The sequence below is a fragment of the Mesoplodon bidens genome (assembly GCF_964165515.1).
Source record: "Mesoplodon bidens genome assembly, chromosome: 6".
NCBI lineage: Eukaryota > Metazoa > Chordata > Mammalia > Artiodactyla > Ziphiidae > Mesoplodon > Mesoplodon bidens.
Window position 1 is genome coordinate 6,183,415 of NC_138162.1, and position 17,037 is coordinate 6,200,451.

General features: G+C 56.7%; 1 protein-coding gene and 1 pseudogene across 3 annotated transcripts in view; one reads left to right on the forward strand and one right to left on the reverse strand.

Annotated features, from left to right (window-relative positions):
• NCS1 (neuronal calcium sensor 1) overlaps positions 1-17,037 on the reverse strand; it is a 61,449-nt gene that overhangs the window by 23,940 nt on the left and 20,472 nt on the right. For both annotated transcript variants that reach the window (XM_081237773.1, XM_081237772.1), the window contains exon 2: positions 12,618-12,642. In XM_081237773.1, the coding sequence (XP_081093899.1) occupies positions 12,618-12,642 (25 nt within the window). The remainder of the gene's footprint in view (positions 1-12,617; positions 12,643-17,037) is intronic.
• On the forward strand, positions 3,413-6,214 carry LOC308619201 (acireductone dioxygenase-like; annotated as a pseudogene). The gene has a single exon. The product of its transcript is annotated as an acireductone dioxygenase-like (transcript).

Below are 17,037 nucleotides of genomic sequence, written 5' to 3' on the forward strand. Positions count from 1 at the left end.
CCAGAGGGATAAGAGTCACTTGGCCACTCGGCCCCCTGCTCCACACAGGCGACTAAAACAAAACTTGCAGGAGCGACCTCCCCGAAGTCCCGCTCTCCCACAGGGTACTCCACCCTCCCCGACCCTCTCCACTGAGCCCCTCCCGGAGCCAGGCAGGCTGGTGGTGCTGGCGGCGCTGGTGGGCAGAGCCACCATATGGGGCCGGCAGCTGGCTCCTCCCACATGCCTGCGCCCCGCAGTGTGCACACACCCGCTCCCCTGCCTCTGTTCCCAGAGAACTGTGTAAACGATGCGGGAGCCGCCCAGCAAGCTCGGAGGGCATCCTGGTGGGTCCCAGCTGGACCTGTCCACCCTGCATTCCCAGTGCCCAGGGACCCTCCAAATACCCAGCCAGCTGATGGCAACATGGCTTTGCAGCCCAAATCCCAGTCCTGCCGTTGGCTGGCTGCGTCCTCAGGCAGGTGCCTTCGCCTCTGAGCCTGACCCTCCTCATCTGTCACGTTCATCTTGTGGGGACTGCGTGAGATGGTGATGTAGCATACTTGGCACAGGGTTGGACGTAAAAAGTAAGCAACGGCATGACCTTTGGTATTATGACCTCAGTGCGTTCTTTTAAATCAATTCATAAGTTGGCTCCTGCGTGTAGCTTGGCTACTCCAACCAGGACATATGTTCCTCTGAGGAGGATTCCCAGCACGAAGTGGGGCTAGAGAGAGGGGTCAGCCATTAACAGCTACCAGCTGCTACCTCTGCTGGACCACTCTCTGCTGGGAACTTTGCAAACCTGATTCTCCTGGAATGCCCATAACAGCCCTATGAGCAATGTACTAGGGTGAAGCCCCCCGTTTTTTTTTTTTGGCCGCGTGGCTTGTGGGATCTTAGTTCCCCGACCAGGGATTGAACCTGGGCCCCAGCAGTGAAAGTGTGGAGTCCTAACCACTGGACCGCCAGGGAAGTCCCAAGCCCATTTTAAAGATGAGGAAACTGAGGCTTTGAGACGGGGAGATCTGCAAGTCCTTGCAGCCCAGACTGGAGCTGAGGTGGGGTTCGAAGTAACCACTGATGGGGCCAGATGCTCAGAGACACGCGCTCGCTGACGACGTCCCCTCCCCCCCGCCCCACTGTTCTCTGGTCTACCCAGGGCCACTCTCCCGTCTCGTCCCGGGAAAGTTGCTGGTGGCGCCGTGACTGAGGGCCGTACACACAGAGAGCGAGTGGAGAAGCCACTGTCCCTCCACCCATCAGAGAACAAGCTAAGGGGCCCAGGCTGGGTGAAGGGACACGCAGGGCACCGGAAGGAGGGAGACTTGGGAATTCTGGGGCCTAAGTGATCAAGGTCAGATGTCCGAAAGAAAGCAAGACAAGACTCTTGCTAACACGTCAGCGGTTCCTTAGGGGTGAGGGCGAGGCTGGGAGATGGAGTGGGGCGTGGCGTCGGGCTGCCGTGGGCACCCACCCTCCCGCAGTGCCCCCAGCAAGCATGAGGCTGTAAAAAATGGCTGGGCCTCTGCGTGCCTCCCCACCCACCCCCTGGGGCACCTTGAGGGGCCAGAGGCCCAGGGAGGCGGTCCCGGCCCAGTAATCAGGATCGCTGCCCCATCTCACCACCGCCTGCACCTTTGACAGCAGCCCCATGCCGGGCACTGGACTAAGACTTGGTGGGTGGTTCCTCCTGCAGTTGCCACTCAGCCCTGCTCAGTGGGTTCAGTGATCCCCATTTCACAGATGAAGGCACTGAGGCACAGAGGGCAGGGCCCCTCCCACAGCAGGTACCAGAAAGGGACTCGGCCCCTCCGGGTCCCTCCCCTTGAAGCCTCCTTCCCAGCTGGGTGTTCCAGACTCAAACCTTCACATCTGGGCCAGGACGCAGAGCCAGAGAGGAGCGTTTCAGAGCCAAGGTTTGGTCCATGACCCCAGGCCCCTGGTCAGGACGGGTCCCGGGGCAGGAGGAGGGAACAGGCCCGGCGCCAGGCCGTGAGGACCAAATGGGGGCACAGCCGGCTCTGGAGGCCAGAGGGGGGCCATCGTTTCCCCTCGTGTCCCCCAGAGCCTCCCAATTCCCCACAATGGCTGTGTGTCACTTGAGTAATTTGAAAAGATTATTAAAAACAATAAAGGGAGAACAAAAGGCGCCCAGAGGCGTCTCGTGGCCCGGCCCCTGCGGGTGTCTGGCTCTTAGGAAGGAAGGCAGTGCAGATGCTGCAGCAGCAGGAGCTGTCAGCGCTGTGAGCACCTGCGGGGGGCCCTGCAGCTTTACTGGGGGCAGGTGGGTACAGGCAGGCTGGCCTCAGTGGGGAGCCTCCGGGGGACTATCTGGTTCCCCCTGCAGAGACTGTCACTGTCACTGTGGGGCCCCAGCCCCCTTGGTGCCATTAGCAGCAGGCCCACCCCCTCGGAGGCCCAACCGATGAAGGTTTGCTCCAGCCTGACAGCCCAGCCTCCTCTGGCCACACAACCTCACCGCCCCACGCCGCCCATATTCCACACCTTCCTGCACTTTCCAGAGCTTGCCATGCCAGCCAGCCGCCAGGCCTTTGGGCCTGCAGGTCCCTGTGCCTGCAAAACACATCCTCCTCCTCTTTACCTGGCTAATGCACTCATCCACCAGGTCCTGGCTTCCCCCCAGGAAGCCCGCCCAGGCCCCCAGGGGCCGCACTGCTCTTCTGCGCCCCCATCCCTTGAACGACCCCAGCGCAGCATGAACCATGCTGTGTCATGTTTGCCCCCAGGCTGTGTCCTCCACCCAACAGTGAACTCCCAGTGCCCCGACGCCTGGCACATAACGGGGGCTCAGCAAATGCCCAGTGAGCTGAATGAATGAGCTGAATGAATGAATGAACGAATGAACACACAGAGAGAGGAAGAGGCCAGGTGTCAGGCGTCTTCTTCCTAAGCCCCGGGCACCGTGGTCAGAACCTGAGAACTCCGTGCAGATGGTTACAGCACCAAAGATATACGCCCACCCCTCTGTGCATTGATGGGGAACTGGGGGCCCAGAGAGGGAGAGAGACTGGCCCAAGGTCACACAGCAAGTTAGCAGCAGAAACAGGGCTCACACCCGGGACTCCCGCCTCCCAGGCTCCCTCTTTGCCAGGCTGCACTGGCCCCAGCCCCATGGAAAGCCAAGAGCCTGCTCCCCAAACATTGCATAACCCCATGGTTGTTCATCAGAAGATGGGGGGCACCCTGTCTCGCTGGAGCAGAGAGGAGGAGGTCTGTCCCAGACGCCCCACTTGCCCCAGGCCCCAAATTTGCTCTTCAAGTCCTCACAGCTCGGAGGCCAGGACTTCCTGCCATGGTCCGATTGCGAGGTGCAGCCCAGCCCCTGTGGTGGGCCGAGCCAGGACACTCACCCAGGAACACACCCCCACCCCCACCCCACGGCAGGCACCCAAGGGAGCTGCGGCTTAATAACAGAGCTCTTGAGACCAGCCTGAGCAGGTCGCATAGCAGGTCTGGGGCCAGGTGGCAGTGACCCCGGCCCGGCCACGGTGCAGGCCTGGTACATGGACGACTCGGCTGACAACCCGCCGTGGCTCCACCACGCGGAGCCCGTACGCCCGGTCGGCCTGGAGCAGCTGCACGGGCTCGGGGTCCTTTACTGGAAACTGGATGCTAACAAATAGGAGAATGATCCAGAATTAGAAAAGATCCGAAAAGAGAGAAACTACTCCTGGATGGACATAATAACCATAGGCAGAGACAAACTACCAAATTACGAAGAAAAGATTAGATGATTTACAAGGAGCATTTACACCTGGATGACAAGATTCGCTTCATCTTGGACGGCAGTGGGTACTTTGACGTGAGAGGTAAAGAGGACAGGTGGATCCGGATCATCGTGGAAAAAGGAGACATGATCATGCTCCCTGCCGGGATTTACCACCGTTTCACACCGGACGAGAAGAAATACGAGAAGGCCATGCGGCTGTTTGTGGGAGACCCGGTGTGGACGGCATACAACCGGCCGGCCGACAACTTCGAGGCCCGGAGGCAGAATCTGGAATTGCTGGCGCAGACAGCCTAGCGGGGCCCTGGGGCCTCGTGCACCCCGGCCCCCCTTGTGAAGGTTCCAGATGTGATGTCAGCAGAAAGTGTCCTTTTCTCCTTGCTTTTGTGTTGTAGACTTGAGGCTAGGTGAGCTTTCCTCTGCAAGGTTGTTTGATCAGAATACATTTTAATGGAAGTAGCTATAGAACTTGTTTGTACATGGAAGCACCTGTGGAAGTCTGGGCAAATCCGTTCATTTTCTCTGATTCAGGATCAGTGGTCAGTGGCCCTGTGTCAGCTGGTGCCTTCAGCTCTGACCGAATGAATTTCATCTCCCCAGATGCAGCCATTTAGCTGCTCCATCTGGACAATTTTTGGACTTCAAGCAGATACCAGGCGAGGCCATGCCTGCCTTGTGCAGAGGGGTGACAGTGGATGACAGGACTGGGCAGAGAAAAGATGCTTTTCTCCCTAAACGCGGGGGAAGCTGGGGGGCGGTGGGGTGCGTGGGGGACGAGCTGGCATGTTAGGGGGACACTCGCTAGCTTATGCCACTTTCTTGTTCAAAATATAGTAGCTGCCTTAATGTTAAAATAAATAAAAAATTTAAAAATAACAGAGTTCCTGCCCAAGAATTCTATCCCAGGATGACTGAGAGATGTACGAGACTGCAGCCCCACCCCTGACCCAGGCTCAGGTTCCAACAGGCCTGGGCCTCTCCCTCTCCCCGCCCCCACCCCGTCTCTCCTTCAGACACGCTGCTGCCTGGAAACCTGCTCTGGGGCCTGCCCTGTGCTGCAGTCCTGGCCCATCCTGTCTCACTGTGAGAGGGGCCCGAGCAAACCCCTTCCCTGCAATGCCCCCCAGTTTCCCTGCTGGTAAAATAAGTGACTTAGACTAGATCAGGGTTTTTCCACCCACGCCATTGACACTTGGGGTCAGATGATTCTTGGTGATGGGGGTCTGTCCGGTGGTTTAGCGGCATCCCTGGCCTCCACCTGCTAGATGCCAGAAGCACCCCCGCCCCAGGTTATGACAACCCAGACAGTGCCAAATACGCCCCCGGAGCAGAACCACTCCAGTGGAGAACCACGGGGCTAGATGGTCTCTGGGGACCCCCACAAAGCGGGGGGAAGGGTCTTCCCCAGCGTCTGCCTTCCAGTGATCTGCGATTCTGAATAACAGGGACCCACTGAGAGCCGGGCACGGAGCTATGTGATTTCCAGGCACCATTTCACCAAATCGTGCAAACAGGCCCAGGAGGGGACGATTATTATGCCCATTGTACAGATGGGGAAACTGAGGCTGGGGGCTGTTAAGTCTCCTGGCTCAGGGCCTTCACACGGCATTTCTTTTGCCCGTCCCACTCCTTCCCCTCCTCCTTCCCCCTTTTTTTCTTGGCTTCCGTGCATCTCCCCTAGAGAAGCCCACTCTGGCCACCCAAGACCCCAGTACACACACCGGTTGACACACTCACTGCACCCTGTCCCTGGCCTGGGCCTCTCAGCTGTGCCTGTAGCCTGTATGATGCCTGGGCCAGTGAGTGCACCACAGGGTCCATCAAGGCAGGGATCCCGTCTTCTAGCTCACCCCGAATCTGCAGGGCCCACTGCAGGTGCTCAGTAAATACCTACTGGAGCTGCACAACTGCCAAATGGGGGGTCACAACTGGACCCCTGCCACCGCCTGTGTGCGGCCGGTCACCAGCGAGGCCCGAAGCCCCCGTGGCCTGCTTTCCTCAGTGCCTTCTGCCTGATTCCAGACCAGGGGTGGAAGCAGCAGTAGTCCTGGCACTGTCGCTGGCGCAGGTTAGGCCGGGGAGGGCGGGTGAGGCACAAAAAGCGTTCTGAGGAATTTATATGGAGACCACCCCTCCCACAGCCGTGCTCAAGAGCAGGGGTCTCAGCTCTCTTTGGGGATGGGAGGAGAAGTTGTGGAGCCGAGCCTGGGACGTGGCGCGGCTCCTGAGCTCCACACACGCAGTTTCCAGCCACCAGAGCACAGGTTTTCGCCATGGTTGACTGTGCTTGGGAACCAGCTCTCCACGACGGGGTGGAGACGAGAGAAGAAAATCCCAGATTTGACAACTGCATTCTTAAGCCTCTTTAAAAGGGAAAGGGGAAAAAAAAAAAGAAATCTGTCATTTCATAAAAACACTGAAGGCTGAATGCCACTTACAAAACACGCCCGACTCAACGCTGGGCTTCCTCCCTGTAAGCTTCCCACCCCGCATCTAACCCCCACTGCGCCAGCCTGTGTCCCCCAGGGGACTCCAGCAGCTCGGCTTCCCCAGTCCCTGCTGCCCCCAGTGCTGGCCATGGGCCTGGCACATAATAGGTGCTCAGTAAAGATTTACGGAATGAATGAACCAACAAAGGAATGAAGGAATGAGTGAGCGGATGAATGAATTAGTGAATGAGTGAGAGAATGAATGAGGGAGTGAGCAAATGAGGGAGGGAGTGAATGAGGGAGTGAATAAATGAATGAAGGAGTGACTGACTGAATGAATGAGGAGCAAACGAGTGACTGAATGAATGAATGAGGGAGTGAATGAGTGACCAGATGAATGAATGAATGAGTGAATGAAGGCATGAGGGAGTGAATTAATGAAAGAATGATTGATGAGTGAGTGCGTGAATGCACGCTGGCCATGAGGCACGGGTCCAACTCCAGCTCAGCATCCCATTCTCTGTGGCCCCCAGCATCCCCAGCGCCGCCAGGGCCTTGGTTCCCCAAAGGCACCAGCCTGCTAGGACTTTCTGGAATTCACTGCTCGCAGTTCCCACAGAGCCTCGTCCTCTGGGACCCAGCTTGAAGCAAGCCTCTCATAGCCCTCCATGCCCACCTCCCTCCCCGCCAGGGTTAAGTGTGGCAGATGCTGCTCTCTGCAGTGTGGAAAGTGGGAAGTAAATAGATGGATAAATAATAAAGCATAACCCCCAACTGCAATCAGGGACTGCCACAGCGGCCTTGGCAAACTGTTCTCCCATTATCTTCTCAAACACCTCCCTTCCCCCCGGCATTCCCCTCCCAGCTCCCTGGAGACCTGCCTTCAGACAATCCTGGAGGAGGGGCTCAAACACATCCATGAGGATGAGGCCTCTTCCCTCTCCTTCTCTCCCCTCTCCCCTCCCCCATCTCTCTCCTCACTGCGTCCCCCCATCCTCCACCGCCTTCAGCTTTGCGGGGTTTCCCAAAGCCAGAGCCAGCAGAGCTGAGCCCCCGTAGCCCAGGCCATGGAGGCCAGCAAGCTGGACCCAGACTCCACACACACACACAGAGCTGTGAGACCCAGGCAAGTGTCTCCGCCCCTCGGAGCCTCAGTTTCTTCATCTGTAAAACGGGCTGTTCCTAGACTGACCCCACGGCATTGGCGGCGGCCTCCTTACCCACAGCTGTGACTGTGGAGGAGGGTCCAGGATTGACAGCTGGCCCTGCGGAGGCGGCTGCAGAATTCCTCCTGCTTCCGCCCACTATTTTTGTTACAATACTATCGGGTTATTTGGTTATTATAAATGTAACAAAAGCATTACAGACAACTTGTAAAATAGAAAATATAAGAGAAAAAAGAATACCCATGATGCCACCACCCCCAGCACACCCACTTCTAGCCTCTGGCCAGTCTCCTTTCCATCTTCTTTTCCCTCCACACTTTCTTCATCATGGAACTGTGTTGGGGCACTATTTGTGCCCTACTGTTCCCCCTCGGGATGGCGTTCCCGTCACCCTCCAGGTGATCACAATTTCACGATCGGCTTTAAGGGCCTGGGACCTGCTACAGTTTCCTAGTCAGTCCCCACCGAGGTTCCCCGATCTTCCACTGTGGTGAATGGAGCTTGGTCAAGAACAACGGATCCGGTGGGCAGGGGCCTCGGACTGGCTGTGGACCTGACACTGGCCCCACCTCCCGACGCCCCAGCCTCCTCCGGTCTCTGACAAATACAGAGCCAGGAGCAGCGGAGATGACACCATGGGTGTCCAGCATGAAGCCGGGTGTGAGGTGAGTGCCCAGCTGGCCCGGCTCAGGCATCATATCCCTGTGGCCTGGTCTGCGCTCCTGACCCCCTGGGGCTTCAGCTCTCCTGGAGGACCTGGGACGTGCCCAGCTCTGCTTCTGCTCACTGGGTGGCCCAGGACAAGTCACAGAGTCACAGAAGACCCCTGGGTCTGGTTCCTATTCTGGGGAGCAGCTACTGAAAGTCAACACCAAACAAGATGATCCTGTACCAGGCAGGAGAAACAGGGGCAGGGTGGTCAGTGCAGACCTCCCCCAGGAGGTGACATTGCAGCGAAGATGCCAAGATCTGGGGCAGAGGGAAGAGCAGAGGGAACAGCAAGGATGGAGGCCCTGAGGTAGGAAGGAGCGTGGCATGGCTGAGGGACAGTAAGTGTGGCTGGTGCCTGGTAAGCCAGGGAGAGGGTGAGGCCAGAGACCTTGGGGAGCCCCGAAGACCAGGCAAAGGGGCTGGGTCTTTATTCTAAGTGCAGTTAAGAAGCCACAAAGGGCTTTAAGCAAGAGAGAGAGAAACACAGGAGGAAACTGAAGCTGCCCTGGCTGAATACACCCACATGTGTCACAGGTGGGATAGGAAAACTCTGTCCATTGCGGCAACGCTGCTCTCCGCGTGCCCCTCCCTCCCATTTCCCAATCCCACCCCAGATGGTTTGGTGCTAAATTGTTTGCTGCCCTGGTAGTCTGGGCTCAGGAACCTCAGTTTTCCCAAGGAAGGGCAGGCATTGCCCAGCCATCAGGTGCCAGAGAGCCGTTTAGGACATGAAAGGGCATGGCTGGAGACCATGGTGAGAAAGGGTCCTCTGAAATGGGCCAGGGCACTTGGGATGCAGGTGCTTGTCCCATTTGTCTCCTGTGCAAAGGACAGAGGGGATAGCGGGCTGCATGGATCTGGCCTCTGACCCAGCAGGCTTGTGTTATGGTCCCAGTGAACCAGGGAGGTGTAGGCCCATCATGGGATTACAAATTGGTTCATTTCGTGTGCTAAGAATAATTACACGGGCTGCCCACAGCACTGGAGGAGACTGATCCAGAGGGCCATAATCTGTGATCCATTACTGATGTCTGCTGTGGACACAGGTGGGGAGAGTGGTGGTAAGAGTGTCGCTGTTTAACCATCCCTAGTCTACCTTCACCCTGGGGGGTATAACCATTCTAGGATACAACAGTGAGGTGGGTGGTGGGCTGACCCAGGAGGGTTAGAGAAAGGCACCACCAAAATGAATCAAAGGGCATTTACTTGAGGTCCATGGAACTTTGTGGCAAAGAAAAGATCTTTTTTTTTTTTCTTTATAAGCTCTTTAGAGAGAGTTCCCCTACAGCAAGGACTGGGCATCACAAGGGCCCTGGTTTTGTTGTAGAAGCCTCCACTGTCCCCTCCAGGCCGGCCTCCTTGGCCTCCCTGCTGTTCTTCAAACACACCAGGCCCCTTCCCACTGCTGAGCCTCTGTCCTTGCCGTTCCCTGTGCCTGGAACACTGTTCTGCGGTTGAGTCCTGTTGTCCAGGTCATAGCTCAGATGTCAGCTTGATGAAGGAACAAAACTCCCTCCACCTGTTTGGGATTCAGTTTCCCCATCTATGTAATGAGGAGATGACCCTCAATCTCAGGACCCCTCCGTGGTTGTACTGATCAGTGTTATTAGTAGTATTAGCGTTATTAACAAAACAGAGAACTTATGACTAGGCTCTGTTCCGGACGCTGTGTATGAATTAGCTCATTTATTCTTCACAGTATTCCTATAAAGCTTGACTATTATTACCCTCACTTTCCAGATGGGGAAACTGAGGCACCGAGCAGTCCAGTAGCTTGTCCAAGGTTGCTCAGCTCAAGCCCTGGTTCCGGATCCCTTCTGGCCACTTTGCCTCCTGGGGAAGACCCAGGGGAGCAGGGGAGGATGCCGGGGCTCAGGTGTGCCCTGCATCTCCTGGGGCTCAGGAGACTCGTCTAGGGAATGCCATGGTGGGACACCGCTCTGGGTGACTACGAGGACAAAATGACTAAGGCCACATCTGAGAGCAGCACTGGGGAGGCATCTGCCACCTCGCAAGGACAGACCTCGTCCTCATCCCTGCTCTGACCTTCTCTGAGCCTCAGCTTAGTTTTTCCATCGCTGTGGAGATGATAAGCCATGTCAACCCCCGGGACAGCGCCCAGGAGTCGATGACAATGTGTATGTGAAGCACCTAGGGGTGACAGATGGGTGCTGAGCACCTGCTATGGCCAGGCCCTGGGGACACAGCAGTGAACAGGGCAGAGCTGGCCTCAAGGCCAGGAGGGGAGGCGGAGGAGGACGCAGACCTGTAACTGCTGTTTGTCCCAGGTGTGTCCTGTTTGTGCCTGGTATGTCCCCGGCTGTGACACTGAGCTGTGGGAGGTCAGAGGAGGTCCCTAACTCAACCTGGGGGCTCAGGAGGTTTCAGGGAAGGAGGCCTGAGGGTGAGGAGGTGGCGGCCAAGCAAAGAGGAGGAGGGGTATTCCCAGAAAGGGGAACAGCCCAGGCAAAGGTCAGGAAGCCCCAGAAAGTAAGGTGAATTCGGGAACGGATAGCAATTTGGGCAGGCCAGAGGGCAGAGGGCAGAGGAGAGGAGGAAATGGCAATGAGACTGGAGGGTTCAGCACAGCAAGGCTGGCCTGAGCCAGGCCTCGTAATCACGTGACCATGCCAGAGGCGCAGACTTCACCTGAGTCCAGGGCGAGTTTAAGCAGAAGGCTGGCATCGTTGAATATTTGCTCAACAAAGACCCCTCTGGCTGCCATGTGGGAAGGAGGGGGATTATGTACAGATGGGGAATCCAGGAAGGCTTCCTGGAGGAGGTGACTTAGGTACGCCTTGGGAGAGTGGAGTTCAGATGGCCCCGAAAGGAAGGGTGGGAAAAGTGAGTGACAAAGGCTCGGGAAGGCCGGGTAGGGCAATCCAGGAGGGAGAACTTCACAGATAAAGACCTAGAAACAGGGACTTCCTTGGTGGCACAGTGGTTAAGAATCTGCCTGGCAACACAGGGGACACAGGTCTTATCCCTGGTCCGGGAAGATCCCACGTGCCACAGAACAACTAAGCCCATACACCACAACTACTGAGTCTGTGCTCTAGAGCCCGTGAGCCACAACTACTGAGCCTGCATGCTGCAACGACTGAAACCCGCGCGCCTCCGAGCACCTGTGCTCCACAACAAAGAAAAGCCACCACAATGAGAAGCCCGCACACGGCAACGAAGAGTAGCCCCCACTTGCCGCAACTAGAGAAAGCCTGAGCACAGCAACGACGACCCAACGCAGCCAAAAAAAAAAAAAAAAAATACCTAGAAACAGGAGTATTTCTGGAACGCTCACCTGGGGAAGTGGAGAAGTGGAAAATGAGGTCAGAGGCAGGTCAGGCCCACCTGTTGGGTCCTAGGATGTGGGGGAGGAGGAAGGGAGTGGCAGCTGCTCCCTTCACACCCACTCCCCCTGTGGGGCACAGCCAGCTCACCACCAAGGTTCTGCCCACCTAGCCGGGGTCTCCAGCAAGGGGTCAGCAGGGCCAAGCAGGGCAGCCACAACTCTCCGCCTCTGCCACCTGGACTCAAGGACAGGGAGGTGTAAGCAGTGGCCCCGGGGAGCCTGGCCCTGCCCCCAGCAGGGCTCCACCAGGAGTCTCGTGGCCTGGGCCCTGCTGCGGCCTGCTGTGATGGAGGGCACGTCTGTAGGCCTCAGCTCCCCATCTGAACAGTCGACGGAAGACCGCTGTCAAGGCTGTCATCTCTTAGGAACTTTACAGGGAATGTCGCCCCGATGCCTCCTCATTCCTATCACACACGTGGGGAAACGGAGGCTGAGGGGGGTTGGATCACTTGAGGTCACTTGGATAGGATGAGGTTGGGGCAGAGACCATTTCTAAGCCACCAAACTTTCTGGAAGGTCTCCAAGCTCGCCTCCTCGCTCACCTGCTCCCAACTCAGGTTCACCTGACCGTGCGTGAGTCTCCCCTGTCTGCTCCACATTCCACAATGACAGACAGTATACACCACTCTCCCCTCTCTGCCCCAGGGCAGGCATAACTAATCCATTCCAGACCTTCCAGGCATTAATGATGCTATACTTTCCGTTTGCTCCATGATCTACGGTCTCAGAATCCTTCTTAACACAGCACTCCAGGCAGCTACTATGGATTGATTAGAGCTGGCATCCAAGAAGAAACCTATCTGCCATCCTTGGTCCACTCTAATCAATCACTTTATAGAGAGGGTGGCTGAACTCTAGAGAAGAGACTTCTCAAGGCCACGGGATGATTTAGGGACAAAGCTGGGCCTGGGATCCAGTCTCCTGACTTGTTTCTGGTCCAAACCCCTCCCTTGGGTGAGCAGGGTGTGAAATGAACACTGGTGGTCCTTAGAGATGCCACACAAGGCAAGGAGTCACCACCACCCCACCCCCATCCCAGTTCAACTGGATCTATGTCAGTCTCCTGTGAACAAAGGAATCTGAATAAAGGCTGCCTGGACTGGTTTGCAGATAAGCCGCTCTCAGAGGGTCTTCCACGTGCCGCTGTCCTGGGCAGCTGGACTGCCATCTCATCAGCACAAAGCCAACACCCCCTCTCCCACCCAACAGTTTGGGCAAAAGCAGCTACTCACCACTGCTGGACCTCCTTCTCAGTAACTGCAAGAGAAAACAGAAAAGTGGCTTTTTAGCTCAGGAAGGTGTCCTAGGGCACAGACAGACACAGGGGAGCCTCCTTCCTGCCCTCCCCACCCCGGCCCACAGCCAGTGTGCCCAAGTCTGGACACCAGCCAGCTCTGAACAAGAAGGTGCCTGCAACTCCCACCCCGCCCAGTGGACAGTCCCAGTCAGGAGCTCTGTGTCTAACCCCCCAGGGGACGACACTGGCCCATCCCCTCCAGATGCCCACTGCACTGCCTGGAGGACGGCCAAGATCAGCCTCTTGCGGGCAGGGGCTGGCCTCTCCCTGCAGTCCTGGGCTGGGCAGGCAGGATTATTGTGCCCAGGCCAACACTGAAGATAATTCTTCCCCGTCTCGCATCCCTGGGGACAGGACAGTCACAGAAGTCACTGGCTTCCCCAGGCACTCAGCTGCCCTGCCTGCACATGGGGGGCCAGGGCAGAAAGGCTGGGCCCCCTCCTCGGCCCTGGCAGCACCCAGCACCTTCCCCTCCTTGACCCATCCCTCCAGCCCCTCAGAGCCATCAGTCCCAGGTTCTTTTTACAGGCAAGACGAGAACAGAACGGTGAACCAGAAGCTAGAATGAGCCATTAAAGTAGCTGAACCTCCAGCCAAGCCCAAATAGTCATTCTTTATTGAATCATGAAACAAATGAAAAAATGCTTTTTTACTGAATCGGTTCAGGTTGGAACAAAACCAGTAATTTCGCTCAAATCACTGAACAAGAACATCTAACCACCTCTAAGGCCTCACTCATTCTCGGGGCAGAGGGGGCGGGGAGTGACTTTGGGAGAGCACCTCCAGCTCCCCACGCCTCAGTTTCCTCGTTTGTAAAGTGGGAATGATAGTTATAGTACCTGCCACACGAGCTGTCCTGGGAATTCAATCAAACCACGTGTGAAAACTCCTGAATCCCCAGCACAGGGCCTGGCACTCGGATGTGCTCAATACAGGCCTGTAGAATGAATGAATGAACGAAAGAACGAATGGACAGGAAGGTGGGTGTTGGGTGCAGGTCAGGTGAATAAAGGAACTGGCATCCCTTCCCAGAGAAGTGAGGGGGGAGGCCCAAGGGGGTCCACCTCACCATTTGTGCCCGATCACACTTGAGGCCACTTTTCAAAAACTGCTCAAAGCAAGCTCGTAACAGCTGCCAAGTCCTGAGTGCCCACTGCGAGCCTCGATCTGTACCAGGGCGGGCCTCTGTGCTTCGACTCAGCTGCCCTGACAATGCTCCCAGGGAAGCTGTGACTCTGCCCTGGCTGAAAATGGGGAAACTGAGTTACAAAGTGGGCAGGACGTGAAGTGGTAGTGCGAGGGTCTGAACTCAGGCCTGTGGCTCAGCCATCTGCCAGCCAGGCCCTGGCAGTCAGGCTCTTGGGGCAGGCTGCAAGCTCCTGCCAGACCCCTTCTCATTGGCGCTCTCCTCCCACGAGCCCAATCAGAGGCTAAGGAAGAGCCCGGTCCATGAGCAGGATGCTGACAAAAAGAGCGAGGCAACAGTGAGAGTTGTAGGTTACTGGGAACAGCCAGCCAGACCTGGTGTAAAAAAATGCAATTTTCCAAGAGAGTCTTGGCAGAGGGTAGGGGGTGGGAAGGGAGTCCAGCAGGGGGGTGGAGAGGGAAGTGTCCGTGGTCTAACTCAGGGTGGGCTGCCCTACACCCGCCACCCACACCTGGCAGTGAAGTGCAGCAGGGGCTGAGGGGCTGATGCTGAAAAACCCAAGCTGGAGACACAGGAGTCCCACCATAGCACAGCTGGGAGCTTAGGGGCTTATACTCTGGAGCCAGACTGGACGGCCCGAGTTTCAACCTAGCACCACAGCTTCTTAGCTGTGTGTCCTTGGGCTAAGTACTTCCCTTCTCTGAGCCTCAGTTTCCTCATCTGTCAAATGGGCTTGTTGTGAAGATTAAAGTGCTTGGTGCTCTTCATGAACATAAGACTCCCACAGGTAGGTGTGACCCCATTTTCCCAATGAGGAGACTGAGGCTCAGGCAGGTCTGCTTACTTGCCCGAAGTCACGCAAGGTGACCGGGTGGGGCCAGGGGCCAGGACTGTGCCTCCAGAGCCCAGGATGGATGTCCAAGTGGATGCCCCCCCCCGCCCACCTTGAGTAAGCCAATAAGCTGCATGACCTTGTATGACCTTGGCATCATGTGATATAAACAGCAGGAGCCAGGTAGCAAGGGCTCAGGCGGCTGGTCCACTGCTGACTTCAGGGGAGGCCTCCCAGGGTCAGAGAAGGCTTCCCTGGAATCCCCCAGCTCGGAAGTCCCAACCCTCTCCTGACCACACACCCCCGCCCCGTCCCCCAGCAACCTCCCCGCAGGGCCTCTCAGCCTCCAGGCTCCCCTGTGCCCCTCACCAGCCCCTGCACCCAACAAGCTCCAAGGATGCAGACATGTTTGGCTGTCCCCTGCCCCATTAGAATGGTCCCATCACAGAACACTGTGTGGTCAGCAGGCAGCCAAGCTGTAAGCTGGGGAGGGGCAGACAGGTGGCTGTGAGCTGGGGAGGGGAAGACAGGCCCTGCCCCGTGCTTTAAGCGAATTAACCTTTAGGAAACAGGTATCCCCTGGCACCGTCCCAGGCCCAGCAGCTGCCACTGCTTGACTGCCTGGACCTTGGAGGATCTTGGAGGGTCTTGGAGGAGGGCAGGCAGCAGGCAGGTCTCAGGGGGCCTGGTCACCTGCCCCCAGCCCCTCCCCAAAGGTCAGGCAGGCCTGCATCCAAATCCCAGCCCCCCGAGTCTAATCATGAGGATATAACCAGGCAAATGCAGAATGGGGGACATTCTATAAGACAAGTGGCCAGGATAATTTTGTAAGTCAGGGTGCGAAAGGTAAAAAAGGCAGGGGATTGTTCCAGAAAAAAACCCTAAAGAGACAAGGCCATCAAATGCAACTCGCAATGCCTGGATTGGGTCCTGGATCTGGAGTTAAAGACCAGCTACGACAGGGCTGGTGGGGAAAGCTGCCTACAGGCGGGCAGCTGGATGCCCTGATGGACTGACTCACTGTTGGTTTCTTTAGGAGCAGCAACGGTAGGGAAGTTATGTGGGAGAATGCTCTTTTCCTTGGGATGTGCCCTGAAGCACTTAGGGGTGACGATCAGGATGCCTGCAGCCTCTTGGGAAAGGTTCAGAAATATACACACACATATTTAGAAAGAGAGAGGAAGCAAATGTGGCAAAATGCTGACAGCTGGTGAATCTAGATGTGGACACACAGGTGCTCACAGCACTAGTCTTGTTCTTGATCTTTCAAAACAAAAAGTTGGGGGGGGAAATGTTTGTCCTCATCAGCCCACCACCTGTGTGCCCCCCTCACAGCACCAGAAGGGCCGAGGGTCCTGTCCAGGAGCACGCCCCTAGCAGCTCCGACCATCGCAGGCGCTAGCAGGGAGGAGAGGGCTGAGGGACAGTTATGGGGTCCCTCTGCTTCCGCCGTCCACCCAGATACTAGAGCGACAGGCTCAGGCTCCCAGCTTGGTCCCACCCCCCCATCTCCCAGAGCCGACATGCGCGTGTGAAATTAACAAGCACCCACCAAGCCCTCGGTGGGTCCAGGCTCAGCACTCAGGGCCCAGCACGAATGAAGGTCATTTTCAGTGCTACTGGCCCCTGCTCTCCTGCCTTCCCCCAACCCTGTGACCCCCTCAAGCTCCTCTAACTGGTCCCACCTCCGGGCCTTTGTACCTGCTGTTCCTTCTGCCCAGAACACATGCCCTCACCTCTGCTACCTGTAACCCCAACACACATTTCAAGTCCCAGCTGGGATGTCCCTTTTCGAGGAAGCCCTCCCAAGCCCCATTTGGGAACTCCCTTCATATGTGGGACTCCCTGTTTTACGTGTAGTCTGTCTTCCCATCAACTGTACAACAGAGGATCAGATGAGGCGCTGCCTGCCGGGGCCAAACCGGGGAAAGGGGGTAACAGGACATCGGTAAAGTAGGGTGGGCCACACAGAGGGCTCTGGTTGTGTGGTCTTGGGCAAATGACCCCACACCTCTGAGCCTTTGTTCATCTGTAAAATGGGACAAACAGACTGTCTCTTAGAGGAGGAGGATGGACTTAAAGTGCTTGGTGTGATGTCTGGCACACAGCGAGCGCTCAGTAGAAGCCCTTTTTTCCCCCTCACCTTCCCAGCTGGATGCTAAGCCCCCAGAGGTCAAGGTGCTTCTCCTAGCATCACCCTCAAAGCCCAGCCCAGTGTCCTGTTGATTCCCACATCAACACCAAGACACTTGGCTGGATTGGGAACACATCCTAAAACACGTTTCTCACAACATGTTTACCTTCATAATTACAACTGGCTTCGGCCAATTTTAAAAACAAGCTGCCTTTCTCCAGCGCGCCCCCGCCTCCAGGCCT